We start from the raw sequence: 18,657 nt of genomic DNA, 5'->3' as shown, positions 1-18,657 counted from the left end.
GGGGAGCCCCACTCACTGCTACCTAAACACACGTACCCACACCCTCCTACATACATACCCCCAGCCACCTTTTTCCTCCACAAACCCTGTACCCGCCCAGCCACCCACATCCACATGTGCCCCCCCCACAAACTCCATACTCCTCCCCACCCCCACAATATACAAGAGTAAGACTTCATTTTGAGCTATTATGCAATCACTTCCATATACATGACAGAAACACACACAAATCAGGACAAAAATATCTTTTAAAAATAACATTAAAATATGTTATTGTAGAAGTTTGATTTTTAGTATATAATTTTTTTTCTGGTTCCTAGATAGCAAACCCCCTTCACAAAAGGAGTACATCTGGGGCAAGGGGAGGAACTGCTAGTGGCAAAGGTCAAGGGTTAGGGGGTGGGGCTTCCAGTTGCAAGATGATGACCAGGGGTGTGGCTATCCTTGCGGTCATCAACAGCTCACCAAAACTCATTAAGCAGCCCTCCAGCTGAAATAATTGCCTACCCCTGTGTTAGGCCATGTGTAGATGAAGCAAGGGGCGTGTGTGCAGGACACTTTAAAGCGGGGTAAATGCTTTTACACCGCTTTAATGGTGTCGGTGTTTGCATGCCTCAGTGGGGTATTGTGCATTAATTCCAGCTACTGTAGAAAATTCAGCAGTGAAATGTACCTTAAATGACTTGGGCCGCAGCAAACTAAAACTTCTCCGAGGAGTTTTACTTTGCTCCCCCTACAGCTGTGGAGCAAAGCACTAGGCTCTGTGCAGCTCCGCAGCTCTGCAGGAAACCCTGCAGGCAGCCTGGCAGCAGCCCAGGAAGGCAGGCTCTGCCCAAGAAAAGTGGTGAGCCTGATCTTTCCCACCCCCCCACCTCTCTCTTGGAGCCTGTCTGCCCACCTGAGGTGTGTGGGGGCCTGGTGCTTCCCTCTGCAGCTGCGGTGCCCCCGGGGACCACTGGAGCTGGGTGCCTGTGGGTGGGTGCTGCCTGGGGGCAGGGAGGGCATCTCTGCCATGGAGGGAAGCCCAGTCCCTCCTGTAGCCCAGGAACCACTCGCCCTCTCTCCCCGCTGCCAGAGAGGCAGGTGAGTCGGGTGTGCACGCGAGATGGGGGTTTCATCGGCCCTAAATTGAAGTGGTGTATTTAAAAAACTCACTGCTTCAATTTAGGGCCCCCGTTTCATCTACACACCCTTAAATGCTAACCTTGTGATGGCCATCATTTACCATTTAGCTGTAGGTCTGAGGACGAATGACTACCTGTATGAATCGGCTACGCCTAAGAATGATTCTTAAATTGACACACACATCAGTCCAATAGGACAGATATGCACATGATAAGCACTTCTAGGGCAGGAGGCCCAGACAACATTGGTGGGATGCTTATTTCTCTTCAAAAATAGATGTGTCACGCTAATGTCAACCTCTTCTTTTTGTTTCTCCCCATCTTCTAATTTCTGAACATTCAGGGACAGAGAGACCAACCAAGGCTTCCCCCTGGCACTGGGTGATTTCCTAATAAAGTCACAACCACACTACAACATATTTAGCCTTTGTTTCGGGTGGGCGCAGGGAACATAGTTCCCCCCATTTGATTCGGAGGTTTGAAGAATGTTGTATTTTGTGTGTTTCTTGCACTGAATTAGATGGTGGTTGTCATTTATGTTTGTTTCTCTGTCTACCTATCATTGCCATAGATGATGTCAAAAAGAGACTGTGTAGGGTTTACCAGACTGTACATTAGGTAACAGATATTTCTATGGGAGAGATTTGCATGGCTTACAATCTTTTCCAATTCTACCAGCATATTTTAGTCCTGTATTTTTAGTTGAAGTGACAAATTTAATTTGAAGTGACAACCTTTTCTCATTTTGAACTCAGGGTACAGAATATTTGTTGGTACAGAATATTTATTTGCTATTGGGGTTTCAGTAGTCCATATAAATGCCCATCACCAATAGGCAACAGCAAAACTAGTGAAAACTACTGCTCGTGACGTATAGACACAAGGCAATAGAATTTGAAAAATATGGTTGACCAAATCGTGACTGTAAATTTTGCAAATGCATCCTTCAAGGCATGCATTTGGAAGTCCTGTAATTACCTCAAAATTAGTGTAACTGTTTGTTGGGGGAGGGTGGGTGCAAATGAGGCACCAGTTCTAGGTGCTAACTTGGGGTGGGGGCACAAAAATAGCAGCCGTTACTGGTCTTGGTGACTACACTGTCCCATACATCGCCACTGCTGAGGCCCCAAAATCGTTTAGCTATGCCCCTGTGCCCAGCTGACAAGACAAGGGCTTGTTTGCATGGACACGTGGAGTTTGCTTTGGTATTCATAGAGTGAATTTTCAGAATTTCTGCAGTTTTTACTTTGAAGCTAATTGAAAATTTGGGTCCACATCCTATTTCCATTTAAGCCAATAACATCCTATTGACATTAGTGGAACAGAACTACAATCCTTAATGTGATGCTTTTTCTAACGTCTTAGAGCAAAAAATATTAATTGATAAAGGTTCTGTATTGCTTCATTTTTATAAGACACTTTCAGCTTTCCTGAAACTAAAATTGCCCACAAATCCTGTCTACATGCAGGCATAAGCAAATGTATGGTTCTTTTTTCATTAAGCTGATTAAGCGTTAGCAGCACTTAACTAGGTGATTTGTCTTTTGTGTTAAACTGGTCTTTATTTGCACCCGAATAGAATGTTACCTTGGGGATGCCATTTGTTACAGTAGTTTATAATGAACAAGATCGGTATGTCCACGTGCTGGGGAGGAGGGACGTGAAACCCATTTTTTCCATGTATTTAACATCTCAGTCTCTTACTGGGTTTTAGTTCTTGCCTTGTTCTCTACAGGTGCAAGCAGATGACCTACCCTGATGACCTGCCCCAGATTTCAGTGGTGTTTATTTTTGTAAACGAGGCACTGTCTGTCATCTTGCGCTCTGTGCACAGTGTTGTGAACCATACTCCATCCCATTTGCTCAAGGAGATCATTCTGGTGGACGACAACAGTGATAACGGTGAACATTACTAACATCTGCTTTTTATTCTTACGTGTTTTATCTTGTGTTTCCTAATGGGACTGACATGTAAACCAATACTACCTTGCCTGCTTCTATTTAAATGGAGTTTTCTAATATTTGCCTGAATGGGAATTCAGTCGGGGCCCATCTAAATGAGACGGATTGGGGAAATTCACAAATAAAACTTCTGATTTGTAAATAAGAAGTTGGATCTCAAACTGGTGACAATGAAAATCAAACTATCTTCCTTGAAGTCAGTAGGGTTGACCAACTGAGGATCTGGTCCCATGCGCCCAGTAAGGTTGTGCTACTAAATTACTGAAATGACCCACTTGAGTAACTACATACTGGCATAAGTAAGGTTTGTAAGATCCAATACATTCTTGCATAAAATTCTTGCCAGAATATAAAACTTTACCAAAACTGGGTGTTTTTTTAAAGCTTCAGACAGTTTATTCGGTTGCCAAATTTTCACCAGGACGATATGTTAGTGAATAGCCCCAAATCTCAAATTTAACAATTATGTTTAAACAGGAAATTTAGGCTACTGAGTCTTTCTGAGGATAGTGTCCTCTCTTGTCTACCTAGGGATAACTAGGAAGCAATTCCACTGAAGTCCACGCAGTTGTTCCCAGCTGACTTGGGTGTGAGTTAAGATCAGAATCTGATTCTGAATTGTTTTGGTACTCAACATGTATCAGTTAGCTTGTTTGAATCAAATGACAAGAATGGGCACAAAGCCAATGGAACAATGAAGTCATGAAGTTAATGAGGACAAAAATAACGTGCGGTAACTAATATTAATCTTGACACAACTAAAAATATAGATCAGCATGACCTTTTCCGTGTTAACAATTATGTTGTAAAGGTACATATTCTTTTTGTTTCACGGTGTTTCTACCTAAGGAAAAAAATGAAGGTTCAGTGTCTTCAAATAGCTCCAGCTAAAATAAGAGCTCAAGTATAGTATTTTCCTGCTAGCCCAGCAATTTAAACCCTCCTTTTTCAGACAGTAGTCTTTCTCAAGAACTTCAAAAAAGTGGGTCAGAGAGAGAAACAATGAAATAAAATAATAATAAAGTTGATGATAATAAAATCCACACCCAAAAGTACAAGACATAGAAATGCTTGGTCAAATTCTACTCTCACTTACACCAGTATGATTATCAAGTCATGATTTAAGTTTACTGGGGTTATTTAGGACATTGACCAGTGTAAGAGAGAGCAGAATTTGAGTTGGCGACTGCAAGTAGCTTTCCCCACTGCTTTTCCAAGTAATTAAGGATGAACCACATTCTTTGGTTTGAATGGTAATTGTTCTATTCTGTAATGTGGAGAGCCTCAGCAGAGGTCCCTAATGCCATGGAGGCTACCACAAATGTATTTAGTAAATATATAATGTCTGAAATCTTGTAAGTAAAATTTAGTCTAAATAATAACAAGGCTGAGGCTTTTTAAAGAAGCAGATAACAATTTGTCTCTCTCTGAGCCTACTGAAAGGAAGCAGCTGGTGAATTTGGACTTGCATGTCATTAAATGAGGTAAATGGAACAGAGAAGGGGGCCTGGTTTTTGATTTTCAGTGCCAGGTTTCATTTTAAGATGAAGATGTATGTGGTTACAGCTTCTGAGTGGCATCTAAGTGCAAACCCTTAAGCTCCCAAGTCTCATTCTGATTTGGCTCAGTGAAGGCATTGGGAAAATTATCATTGGCAAGTGTAAATCAGAATCGCCTCCACTGATGTCAACTGAGTGGCAGTGGTACATGATCAGAATTGGGACTGCAACTTCAGGCACCCAAGAAATTGTCCAGGGAACTTACTTGTAAAATTATTTTGGAACTGATTCAAGCTTGAATTTCTCTAAACATTGGACAAAATCCCAAGTCTCATATTGAGCCCCAGTGTCTATAAAAGCCAGTTTCTATAATCTAATAACCAGACTGCATCAGGGGAGATGTAAAGAAACACCTCAATTCCAAGCCAAGGCCTAGGGATTTGGCCTGCTTACGTGAGCAGAATTTGCCAATTATTTGGAAACAGCTAAACTTCGGGATTTTTTCCCCCCGTAGTCTTAAAAATGTTTGCTTCAGGATAAATCGGAATGAATTAAGATGCTCTGTTCTTGGTTGGACTGTCTTTGAGAGTGTGCTTATGTTTCTATTTGCAGTTGAGCTGAAGTTCAATCTGGATCAGTATGTCAATAAGAGATACCCAGGCCTGGTGAAAATAGTGCGTAACAACAAACGGGAAGGATTGATTAGAGCCAGAATCCAAGGCTGGAAAGCAGCAACTGCTCCCATTGTTGGTTTCTTCGATGCTCATGTTGAGTTCAACACTGGCTGGTAAGACATGTTGAGTTCAACACTGGCTGGTAAGACATGTTGATGGCCACATGCCTGTCTGCATTCTGTACTTCCCACTGGGAGATCAGTGCTATTACGCTGTATCTTGCATCCCAAATGCTTTGAGACTTGTTCAGCCACAGGGGAGGCAGGAGAACTGCAGGGATGAGCTCACAGGAGGCTGATGTTACAACTACATTAGCAATTTAATTTTAATAATGCAGCCCTGTAAATTGTGGAAGCCTTCTGCAGTAGCTGCTAGATCCACTAAAAACTACTGTTCTCATTTTCATGTGGTTCAACATATCAGGAAGCATTTTTACCTTGAAACTAATCTGATCTCTCTGAAGTTGGGTAATGGGGAAAAGTCTTTCAAGCAAGTTCTGTGCTCAGGAGAGATGGATTTTTTTAAAGGACATTTGCAGATACTTTCACTTTGTTTTATTTTGTTTATTTTCCACTGTCATTAATTTCTTGTTCTGTTTACTCTCTGTAGGTCATTTCCCACTAGAAGCTTGAATATAATTTCCATATACTTTTTTTTCCCTTCTTGTATTCACATTGGGGGAAATTGATTTTTTTTCCCCCTTTGTTTCTAATGGGCCTTGAAATTAGCATGCCTCACTTTGTTAGCATCCTGTTTTCCAAGCCAGCGGCACTGATGACATGAGCATAGCTCTGAGTTTAATGGGTCAGATCCTCAGCTAGAGTAAATCTTCAGAACTCTGCTAACTTCTGTGGGCCCAGGCTGCTTGAGCATTTTACTACTGTCAATTCCTCCATTATTCCTGAGGGGCCAGCAGAAGGGGAGAACAAAAGCAGACAAAATCATTTTAGTGTAGGTTATACCAGGCTTTCCTGTTCTGAGATATTTTAGTAAATTCCCCAGTAGGTTTCCCTACTAGTAGGGTTGTGTGAAGCTTCAGTCCCTGATTCGATTTGGCAGAGATTTGGCTTGATTCGGTGGCCGAATCTCCAATCCAACTCCAATCAGGAGACCCTTTAATCTCTCTGAATCCAATCGGAACTCTTCGAATCGATTCGGAGAGATTCGATGATTCGGACATAGACACAGTTTTAAATGTTTTTTCTGCGTACCTCAAGGTACCAGGCAGCTTGTCAACACTGCAGTGGTGGGGCAGATGGAGCATCTCACAGGAGTGTGGGAGGGTGCCAGCACGCTTGGCAGCAAACTCAGAAGTGGACCAGAAGCACTTCCAGTCTGCTTCTGGGTCTGCTGGGGAGTGCACAGGGGGGCTTCTCCATGCCCCTCCAGCTTGGCGACTGGTATCTCCTGGGTCTGGAGGGGCACCCAGGTTCCCCCTGTGCCTGATCACAGGGCCATGGGGGGCCCCCCAGCGCATTCAGCAGTGGACCCAGGTGTACTTCCCGTCCACTCCTGGGTTCACCGCCAAGCATGTGGGGAACACCCCCATGCTCCTGTGGAACAATTTGCAGTGTTCACGAGCCACGCTTGGTACCTCGAGGTATGTAGGAAAAACATTTAAAGCTGTGTCTGTGTCCAATTCGTTGATTCTCTGAATTGGCATCAAATCTTCATATTTGGATTTGGCCAAATTGAATCACTGTCCTCGATTCAGGCCAAATCTGAATTGAATACGGGTTGAATTGAATTGAATAGGGGTTTTCACACACCCCTACCTACTAGAAGTAAGTTCTGAATGTCGTAGTAGACACTTTCAGCTCAGAAAGAACTAGTAGGTATATGCTACACAGTAGGAACATCCATTCTTCTTCTTGTGTCCTTGTCATAAACTAGATGTTTTTTCCAGAATTGTGCACAAGCGATAGTTTTTTCCATTATTATAGTGAGGTCCTCTTTTGTATAGGTCTCACAGAGGAGTCGGCAAATGAGCAGGTGCTCCATAGCCTGTACTTCAATGCACTCACATATATCCGTATCGTTAGAGTAGTCCCGTTTAATCGTATTTGTTTTTGATCTTCCAGTTTGCATGCACAGGCGATTTAGGCATCACCGTGTTGGCCAGTCCAGATCAGCCACTCTGGAAAGGTCCTCATGGGGTTCCAGGTGCATTTCAGAGGACCTGATTGCATGTAATCTTTCCTTCCATAACCTCAGTCATGCCCTGTCAGCCGGTATGTTCAATGGTGCAACCCTGGTCACAAAACTTTCATGTCTTAAGCTGTTTAGTTACTTCTGTGTGACCATAGAGTGGATACCTGGGGTCTTTATCTACATCCATTAAAAAACAAAACAAAACAATGCTATTGTATAGCATCTGTGTGCATTTTGGCTTCCTTCTGGGATGAAGCTTCCAAAAAATGATAAAAAGTAGCTCTAGTATTAGCCAAAGAGGAGGTTTATGTTGTTGTTTTGGTAGAGATGCCTGCAAAAGATGTATTAATTATGGGAGGGGGTGTACATTTGCAACTCAACAGTCCTTGTCAAATGGAATATGAAATAAAGTAAGGTGTACTGTATGACTACTGATTTGACTTTGCTTAATATATTTACCATCCAGCACTCCAGTGACCATCTGAGGGCTATTCTAGTGTCAGTTGTAACCATTTGAAAGTCACTTGCGCTTTGCTTTTTAACCAGTATGTACAATGTGACTTTCAGTGTTTATGCAAGGCAATGGACAGAGACCTAGGAAGTCTAGATGGCTTTTCATTTAGCACCTAGCCCAGCCAGAGATCAGTTTCTCTCCTCTGCATTGAAGGAAACAATGCTTACCACTTTTGTAAAGCACTTTGAGATATGCTGATGTAAACTGGCCTGGGTCATAGCATCATAGCAAAATCAGGGAGATGTGTCATTGTTTCCTTCAAGCTTGTTGTTTTTATGAGCATTGCGAGGGGCCGAGATTAGCATGAAAAGGACCTGATGTGGTGAATGAGACTTTATGTGTACTTCATAAAGGGCTTGCTGAAATGCTTCTTCCCTGGTATAAGCTTCTCTCAACAGATGTGTCTAATTCTTATTACCACCATTGAGCCTATCTCTGCAGCTGCTTGGGGGGATGGTTTCCTTCTGAAAGAGCTCTGCTCATTGAGTAGCAGCAGAAAACTAATGAGTACACCAAATATACATCAAAAGCATAATGTAGCTCATTGCTTCAGAATCACAGATGGGAGCCAACCTTGTTCCTTTATCTTTCTCCTCCTATTCCTCTTTCTCCTAAAAACTTAGATTTGCCTTTCAGCTATCTTAACCACCCTTTCTACCTTCCTGTTTACCCCTCACTTTCATTGCCCCCACCCTCATGGCCTGACAAAGTAGCCACTTCTCTTGCTTTTCTCCTCCCATCCTTCCAGCTGAAATGGATGTGAAGGAGGTCCTCGAGGTTTGTACCATTTAATATTCCACATGAGGTTATTGTCTACAGGCACAAGAACACTATGTACCTTATACTTCATCCCAGAAGGAAGCCAAAATGCACACAGTTGCTATACAATAGCATTGTTTTGTTTTGTTTTTTAATGGATGTAGATGAAGACCATGTACTCCTATCCTTTTACAGTATAAAGCTTGAGGGAGTCTTAGGGTGTGGATAAATTAAATGTTTGCATCAGTTTAACAAATAGGGGACAGATAATGTAACTTTGCCCAAGCTGGTGGAGAGTCACCACTCGGGGGGGCAAAAGTCCACTGGTGTAAGTTACACCAGTTTAGGTTTTATCTGTCTATGTCTATCCTAGGGTAGCCATTTGCTGAAGACAAATAGGCTACCACCACCTACAGCCCTCCCACCACCTAGTGGACTGGTCCCATAGTAGGCACCTGCTGTGAGATCTGCCCTGGGATAGTAAGTAACACTGAGGCATGTATAGGTCTGCCCCTGCCCTGAGCCAGGCTAGAGTCCTGAATCTTCCTCACACTGAAGCAAAGTATTGCCCACTTCCTGTATCCACCATCAAGATCTCAATCCTGACCGATCCATTTTTGTATGTTGTGCATAACAGCATTCTTTGGTGTCTTCTGGCTTGTAGCTGTTGAAAACTGCATATGTTTCCTTTGTAAGACAATTACAGTGGCTTTTTCTCACAGCAAGAGGCTCCAGTTTTTCACTCAGTTTGTCTCCTAACTTAACAAGTGGGTAAATTTGTAATATTGCCTCCTAAGGGCTGGAAGAGGAGGGTCTTCCAGTCTGAGACCAGACAAGGATTGAACAAGTTTTAACTCGTGTGTGTTGACTTTCCTGGCTCCCCTGTGCAGCTCTTCTAATCAGTATTGCATGGTCAGCAATTCTTTGGTGCAGCAGTGGCACCCATGTTTCCAACTACAGGGTGTGCCAGAGGAGCAATACCCAACCTTGCTTCAATTCTTCTGTCATTCACTGTTTGTTTATGTGTTTTTTCTGTGCTGGCCATCGCTGACTGCAGGGTCTGTGCACCTCCATGTGTTAATAGATGCAGACAGACACACACACAGTGCCCTTGGCAAGTACTTTTACTGATGGGCGAAGAGGAAGACTTGACTTGCCAAAAGCCATGCAGAAAATCTGTGGCAGAGCTAGGAGTTGGACTCAACTCCTGAACCCCAGTCTAGTCCCTTAACTATGAAACCCATCCCTTCATCTCCGTATTGTCATTGCCAAAACCTGCACCAAGCTGTGTGGCAGTGGGCTATCAGCATGGCAGTTCGGCAGGGGAGCTATAATGCCACTAATAGGGTTTTGATGCATATTCTAACTAGGACCATGATACTTTTACATGAAGCCAAAGATTCCCTGTCAATTTTTAGCCATTGGTTGATATGGGGAAAAAATCACATACAGAGCACAGACCATCTCAGCTTTTTTGTCGGTGGGACTACCAAGCCCAATCTGCTTTACCCTCTGCAGGTTAATACCTATGTAATCACATTTATTAGGAAGAAGTATAGAGAAATACCTCATCTGTTTCACATGAAATATTCACAGATTGGACACTGACCATATTTCCCTTTAAATAACAGTAGTTCTCTTCACATTTGAGATTTTGCATTATATTGCATTTTACCATATTATACTCTTATAGCTTAGCTCTCCCAAGATGCTGCTTCTATGCTGAAATACAGTCTTGGAGGAGGTAAAAAAATATTCTGAAAGCTGGCGAGTTAAATTAACGACTGAATTATTTAAACTGTGCTGTGCTTAATTGCTGCTTTTTTGCCTCTCAGGTACTGAAATATATTAGCATAGACCAGAGATTTTTCCATTGACCTTTTCCTCATAAGACTTTTGGTAGTGTGAGGTGATATTATTACTCTGGCAGTAATAAGTGGAAAGAACTGGCTGAAATGGGGGTTGTTACCATTAATTGTCAAATGGAGCTTTAAATTCAAAATATGCAAGGATTTCACCATCTGGTTCTTAGGTAAAATTCTACCTGTCCCACAGTATGTCCCGTAGTAAAGGTCCTGCTTCATTACAGAACCAGTAGATTTGTAAAGGTTACGAACTGCAAATATGTACCAGATCCAGGTCTGGAGCCACACTCAGTCCTGTTGTTGGCTCTTCTAATCTACAGCCATTAGCAAAAGGGTAATCCCCAGATGAGAGAGAAGTGCCTATGCCAGCTCTCTGTCCTCTTCCACAAGCAGCCCTTTGGGGAAGGTTTGCATTGGGACATAGCCAGGTAGAGGGGAAATGGCTGGACTGCTACTGCACCACAATTATTCCTGGCTCTTGGTGCGGCCCATTGAAAACCTTGAGTGTTGGGGGTGACTCAGAATATCCATGAAAAACAAAGCTTCCCCCTTCTGAGTCATAGGAAAGTAGGGCTGAAAGGGACCTCATGTGATCTTCTAGTCTGGCTTCCTACTCAAGGCAGGATCATCCTTGACCCAGTGTCTGTCCAATCTGCTTTTGAAAGTTTCTAGGGATGGAGATTCCACAATTTCTCTAGGTAGCCTGTTCCAGTGCCTGAGCACCCTCAAGTCAGAAAAGTCCTTCAAATCTCCAGCCTCCTCTTGCATCTTGAGGCCATTGCTCCTAGTCCCACCTCCTACAGAGAAAGAAAAGCCCATCACCATACCTGTGTTTTTGGGAAGGTTTTCTTCACTCAAATCCTAATCCATTTTATATGCCAGAGACGTGTCTAAAAGAGGTAGGCAGGTAGAACATAACAACGTTCCATGTTTTGGTCTCTCCCCCTGTTAAATTAATTTCATGGGTATTTTTAAGTGTCCGTTCTCTTACCTTTTTTATTGGTAACCCACACACTGGGAGGACAGAGCAGTACAATATTCTTTGAATGAATTTTAGCTGGGAAGAATAAATGGGAACAGATGGTTGTGCTGAGAGGATACAAGGGGAGACTGTCTGGGCTGAGGCTTTGGGGGGAAGTCTTCAGAAATAATTTGGTGAACAGAAGGCACAGGATGAGGTCATCATTTTAACAGTTTAATGGTGAGGCAAGCAGTACAGGCCTACTCTTGCCCTCCAGTACATCTGTGCAGCCTGTGCTCTCATCCACAGAGCTATATATCTATCTTCAAGGACAGAATTGAGCCTGTATCTACTGTGTCTTCACTCAGCCTAGCTGTGCTTTGCATTCATTTGTTCATGCAACACTGTCTCTGCTTTAGGCTGTACCTGTTTTCCAGTTAAGCAAGGCACAAGTGGCCTGAGGCTCAGGCCACTGCACAGAAGTTGTTAATTGTATTGCAGAAGATGTAGAACGTTACACCCTACAGCTTCCCACCCTTGAAATGGTGCAGGAGAGAATAATATAACCAAGAGGAAAGGACTTGACTCAAGTTATACTAGGGAGCAGGGAGAAAGTGTTAATGAAGAGCTGAGGGTGTTAATTCTGTGGCTGGCAAAGAAAAGGTGTTGTGCCTTTGATACTCAAAGTGAATGGCAGAGACCACAACATAATGCAGCCATAAAAAGAGTTCTGGGATCCATAAAAGGAGACATAATGATACAGTATTACACTTCCTTCCTATCTTAGGAATTACTTTTTCACCCATCACAGAGGTATCTTAAGTATTTGAATGGAGTTATGCAGTATTGCACTAATTAAGGTTGTGCTGGAGAATGGAGTGTTGTAATAAAGAAGCAGTGGAGTAAGAGTATTCCATTAAGTGATTTCAATATACAAGAGAGATGGAGAAAGCTTGACATGCAAGAAAGGTCCTGGAATATAAGCTATGTCTTCCACAGATCTGTCATGAGCACAGTCCATCATTAGAGATTATCCACAGAAGCAGGAGTGGTTTAAAATATACAATATGTGAACCCTAATGAAATAAGAGCCCAGGAACACGAGGTCTAGGGTTAATCTTTTACAGGTTCCTTTTGTTATGCTCGTGTATAGCACATTGTGTTGAACTGGGCATAAGCAATGGATTCCCAGGGGGTAAGGCAATGCAGAAGGCAGGTTGATTTCTTAGTTATTTATCGCAGTCTCTGCTTCACTTGACCACTTGTATTACATTACCTAAAATTCTGCTTCTGGGTGGGCCTGTAGGATAGTTCAAAGATACCATGCACTTGATATACTTTGTTATACACTTAACCAAAACATCCCAAGGACCACCATAGATTCATAGAAAATTAGAGTTGGAAAGGACCTCAGGAGGTCTTCTAGTCCAGCCCCCTTCATAAAGCTGGACTATGCCCAACTAGATCATCCCAGCCAAGGCTTTTCTAGCTGGGTCTTAAAAACCTCCAAGGATGGAGATTCCACCACCTCTCTATGTAGCCTGTTCCAGTGGTTTACTACCCTCCTTGTGAGAGTTTTTCCTGATATCCAACCTAAACCTCCCTTGCTGCAACTTGAGATCATTGCTCCTTGTTCTGTCTTCTGCCACCACTGAGAACAGTCCAGCTCCATCCTCTTTCAAGCCCCCTTTCAGTCTTCTCTTTAGATTAAATAAGCCCAGTTCCCTCAGCCTCTCCTTATAAGTAATGTCCCCCAGCCCTTGAACCGTTTTTATTGCCTTCTGCTGGACTCTCTCCAATTCATCCACATCCTTTCTGTAGTGGGTGGCTCAAAACCAGACACAGTACTCCAGATGTGGCCTTACCCATGCTAAACAGAGGGGAAGAACCACTTGCCTAGATCTGCTGGCAATGCTCCTACCAGTGCAGCCCAGTGTGCTGTTAGCCTTCTTGGCAACAAGGGCAAACTGTTAGCTCATATTCAGTTTATTGGCTGCTATAACCCCCAGCCCCATTTCTGCAGAGCTGCTGCTTAACAAATTAGTCCCCAGGCTGTACCAGGGTGTGGGATTGTTCTGTTCCAAGTGCAGGAGTTGGCACTTGTTCTTATTAAATTCATGAGATTTCTTTTGGTCACATTTGTCATGGTCTCTCTGAATCCTAGCCCTACCCTCCATTGTATCTGCTACTCCCCCCAGCTTGTGGACATGCTGAGGATGGACTCCATCCCATCTTCCAAGTCGCTGATGAAGATATTGAACAAAACCAGCTCCAGGACCAACTCCCGGGAGAATCCACTTGATACCAGCAGCCAATTAGACATCAAGCCATTGATTACTACTCTCAGAGCCTGATGATCTAGCCAGCTTTCTATCCACCTTACAGTCCATTCATCCAGCCCCATATATCTTCAGCTTGTCTGCAAGAATGTTGTGGGAGACCATATAAAAAGCCTTGCTAAAATCAAGGTGTACCACATCGACTGGTTTCCCACATCCACAGAGCCAGTCATCTCATCATAGAAGGCAATCGGGTTGGTCAGGCATGAGACGCCCTTGGTGAATCCATGGCGACTGTTCCTAATCAGCGTCTTCTTCAACTGCTTTGAGATGGATTCCCTGAAGATCTTCTCCATGATTTTTCCAGGGACTGAGACGAGACTGACTAGTTCCCTAGGTCCTCCATTTCCCATTTCTTAAATACGGGCACTGTGTTTGCCCTTTTCCAATCATCCAGGACCTCTCTTGATTACCATCCGTTTTCAAAGATGATAGCCAATGACTCTGCCATCTCATCAGCACCCCTGGGTGTTTCCCACCCAGCCTCATGGACTTGTACACATCCAACTTTTCTAAATAGTCCCTAACCTCTTTTTTTGCCACTGTTGGCTGCTCTCCTCCACCCCGGACTGTGCTGCCAGGTGCTGTAGACTAGGAATTGACCTTGCCTGTGAAGACTGAGAGAGAAACAAGATGAGTACTTCCACCTTTTCCACATCATCTATCATTAGGTTGCCTCCCCCATTCAGTAAAGGACCCACACTTTCCCTGACCTTCCTCTTGTTGCTGACATACTTGTAGAAACCCTTTTTGTTACCCTTCATATCTCTTGCTAGCTGCAACCACTTGTGTTTTGGCCTTCCTGATTTCATCACTGCATGCCCAAGCAATACCTTTATACTCCTCCCAAGTCATTTGTCCGAGTTTCCATTTCTTGTAAGCTTCCTTTCAGTGTTTAAGCTCACTGAAAAATTCCCGGCTAAGCCAAGCTGGTCTTCTGCCATACTTGCTAGTCTGCCTGCACGCTGGGATGGTTCATTCCTGTAGCCTCAGTAAGGTTTCTTTAAAATACAGCCAGCTATCCTGCACTCCTCTCCCTCTCCGACTGGCATCCCAAGGGACCCTGCCCATCAGTTTACTGAGCAAGTCAAAGTCTGCTTTTCTGAAGTCCAGGGTCCTTAATCTGTTGCTCTTTCCTCAGGATCTTGAACTCAAATCATCTTATGGTCGCTGCTGCCCAAGTTGGTATCCACCTCTACATTCCCCACCAATTCTTCCCTGTTTGTAAGCATTAGGTTGAGAAGAGCGTGGTCCCTAGTTGTCCTCTCCAATACTTGCACCAGGAAGTTGTCCCCAACAGTCTCCAAAAACTTCCTGGATTGCCATCTACCATCACATAAGATCCAGTTGAAATTGGTAAGGTGGCACTGTGTTTGGTGCCGGAAGTAAGACCTGGCTGTCTTCAGCTCTCTGCTGGTATGCCTTTTATGATCACTCTATACAAGCCTGAGATAGCAAGGCTTCCATGGGAGATTGGTTTAAGTATAGCTTTTGGAAAGAAAAGGACACAGGTATTTATCTAGAAAGCCTCTCTTTTTCCAGACCTTTTACCAGTCACTTAGGATGAATTCAGTAGCTTAATGGAATATATGTTTCAGACAGCAAACGTGTACTAACATTACTTAGTTGAATAAAGGGAGAAGCACGCGGCATATGCCATGTGGCCTTTCAGATTTATGGGGCAGTGCCAGCTTACATACAGAGGACATGCCAGAAAAGCAGCTCCAACTATTCATCTACCTAAACAACCTAGAGTGTTCAGTGAAGCATCCTCAGTGCTCTGCAGTGGTGCAGAAAAGAGCTATTCACATTTGGCAGCCGAATGGCTGATCTTCCTCTCCAGCAGGCATATTATGCAGCGTTTGCTCTATTCTGGCTGGTGGGGGCTGCAGGTTTGAAACCTCGAAGGGCAGTTGAGGAATGCTGATAGAGATGTCGGGTAGAACAGATGGGGGATTTGTCTTTCTTCTTTGAGTGCTAGGAAGTGGGTTTGATTTTTTTTATTTTTTTTTTTTAACGGTCTGAGTGCTCATTCACAGCAAAGACATACCACGTGCAATATTTCTCTGACCGTCTCAAATGGAGAAATGTTTCTCAGTAGATTTGCTCTTCTACATACAATAAATAAGATCTGAAGTTTTAACAAAAATACTTGCATTACATTTAACTGCCAAGGCTGTGTGAGGCGCACACAGAGTGTAAAATGGAATCCTTTCCATTGAGCCTGCGATCTTAGTCAATGACTCTGATGTCTCTTCTGGAGGATCTAGAACATGGGCCCAAAAACAAGAATTGCATTTTATGAAACGCGTTGGATTTTTAGCATGTGTTTTCATTAGAAGTTGGATAGCAAACCACGCGTTTTGGAATGTGTGTATAGGGGAAGAGATGATGGGGGACAGAACATTGGAGACCCAGGTTCAAAACCCAACTCCAAATGAGGTAGAAGTTCGACCCTGCCCCTCAAAACATGTTCCTAATAAAATGCTGGTCAAAATCATGAAGATTTCATGGAGTTTTGGATCATGGCAAGTCCAAAAAATTGGAAATATGTTTTCTTGTAAAATTGCTGATCTGCTCAATTACAGACGCAACTTTTAAATGATTTCAGCTCAAAATATTTCAGTGGGGACAGGAAGCGGGCCAGTTCTTCAGGTGCCATAGGCTGGAATGACAATGAAATCAGTGCAGGTCCACCATCTAGCAGCATCTGAAGACCTGTCCTCTGACACCAGTGCAGCCTCTTATATTTTAGTTAGTACGCACTGTTATTGGTGTATTGACGTCTGCAGGTAGCCTGACATTTTTAAAGTATTATAGTTTTGTTGCATTGAAACCTTGAGGAGTTTGTCTGTAACTTGTTTGGTCAGTGCTCCAGGTAGAAGCTATTGGTTTTAGGCTCATGTAGTTCTGTGAAAAATCAGACTGCCTCTGTTTTCCACTGGCATCGACTCCCTTGTAGTCTCATAACGATGTGAGACACTTAGCGTACAATTAGTGCAGGTACACTTAGTGTACAATTTCTGCTGGCATTTGGTCTGCTGAGGCCTAACATAGGCTTCGGAAGAAGCACTTAGTTCAAAGCTGAATATTCCCAATCTGTCACTTTGCAGAAACCATCATGCCCGTGAAATGCACCCAAGCAAATTGTTCCTGTTGCTACATTTAATCATTGGTCAAAAATTGCTGCTGCTGCTTGACCGTGAACACAGTACCTATGAGAAATAGGTTGGATCTACTTATCACTATACCACCTTCTCACTATAACACTGATTCTGACGTCCCTTCCCCCAAATCGGCAGGAGTTTCGACTGTGACTTCAGGGGCTCCAGGACAGAGCCCATCTCTGATATCGCTATCACAGAGGTGCAAAACAAAGGTGACAAAAGAAAAGACTGTAGGCCTCCCAAGTGTTTCTGTGTAGAGCTAATGAAGAGTTTATGGTTCAGAAAGATCTGAAAAGCTTTGTATTTCCCATTCAAAAACAAAATCCCTGATACCACCAGCCACATATATTTGGATGATTGTTTAAATAGTATGTTCAGTGGTGGATTGCAGTGGCTGCTTGCTGTTTGCTTTCTATTTAACAGAAAAGGGCACAAGGCCTTTTAAAATGCTTACGTGGCAGGGCAGGCTTTTAAACAAGCCATCATTGCCTTTTGAGGCATGACTGTCACCTGCAAAAAGTTATTCTTTTAATTTTGTGCCTGCAGTTGACTCACAGGCGCAAACTGGACAAGTCTGGCTGCCTTAACAGCAGGTGCAAAGCAGATGCTTAGAGGTGTGAGTGCTCACATTTGTGTCTGCAGTTCATTGTGCAAGCACAAAAATGCAAGCATTAATTATACCCACCAACTCTAAGGCTGATACTCAGCCTTGCCGAAAACATATACCCTTGTTCCTCTGTGTGTGTAGAAGAGAACTGCAGAGGCTGGATAAAGCTTTCAAACAACACTGAAACAGAAAAGAAGCATAGTAACTTAAACCTAGAGGTGGCAGCTTTGATACATACTCTAAAGAGCCATAGAAGGATGGCTTATCTATAAATTCATGCTGTCCTCAGAAAGTTGAAATTGCCTGTTTGCAATCACTGATCCCTGTTTCTCTAAAACCGGTCCCAACACTCACGGTTTGTGGCCCGTGACTACGAGGCATTTTATTTATTTTTATATTTATATTTATTTATATATTTGTATATAAAATGCCTCATAGTCACAGGCGGAGCATGTGTGTGTGTGTGTATGTAAGTATGTATATGTATGTGTGTGTGTGTGTGTGTATGTAAGTATGTATATGTATAATTGTGTGTGTGTGTGTGTGTGTGTGTGTGTGTGTGTGTATATAAAATGCCTCATAGTCACAGGCGGAGCATGTGTGTATGTATGTATGTAAGTATGTATATGTATATGTGTGTGTGTGTACATATACATACATACATACATACATACATATATATATATATATATATATATATACACACACACATATGCATGATGATATTTTCAACACATGAACACCTATTCACTATGAACTAGACTTAGCTGGTTTCCCAAAGGCCACATAACAGCACTTAAATTGCAACAACCATCAATACAAGTGACATGGACTGAATTTGAATACCTAAAAATGGAAAGTTCCATAACCCACTTTATATCCCTTGTGCCTTATAGTCTCTCTAGCTAAAATGTAGATAAAAATGTATTCATTTACTATGGCAAAAATAAAAAGGATTTGTGTTTAAATAGCACCTTTTCTCCAAAGATCTCAAAGCACATAAATTAAACAAACCTCCCCCCATTCTCTGAGGTA

The 18,657-nt window shown here is 42.9% G+C and overlaps 1 protein-coding gene across 1 annotated transcript in view; it reads left to right on the top strand.

The window, feature by feature from the left end:
* The window catches only part of GALNT9 (polypeptide N-acetylgalactosaminyltransferase 9), a 234,440-nt gene that overhangs the window by 70,614 nt on the left and 145,169 nt on the right, over positions 1–18,657 (top strand). The window contains exons 3-4 of the mRNA XM_019538992.1: positions 2,860–3,026; positions 5,198–5,372. Of these exons, the coding sequence (XP_019394537.1) occupies positions 2,860–3,026; positions 5,198–5,372 (342 nt within the window). The remainder of the gene's footprint in view (positions 1–2,859; positions 3,027–5,197; positions 5,373–18,657) is intronic.

This window comes from Crocodylus porosus, unplaced genomic scaffold, assembly GCF_001723895.1.
Source record: "Crocodylus porosus isolate Cpor-Errol unplaced genomic scaffold, CroPor_comp1, whole genome shotgun sequence".
Taxonomy (NCBI): Eukaryota; Metazoa; Chordata; order Crocodylia; family Crocodylidae; genus Crocodylus; species Crocodylus porosus.
Note: the sequence above shows the minus strand (reverse complement) of the source record. Positions and strands in the feature narration are given on the sequence as shown.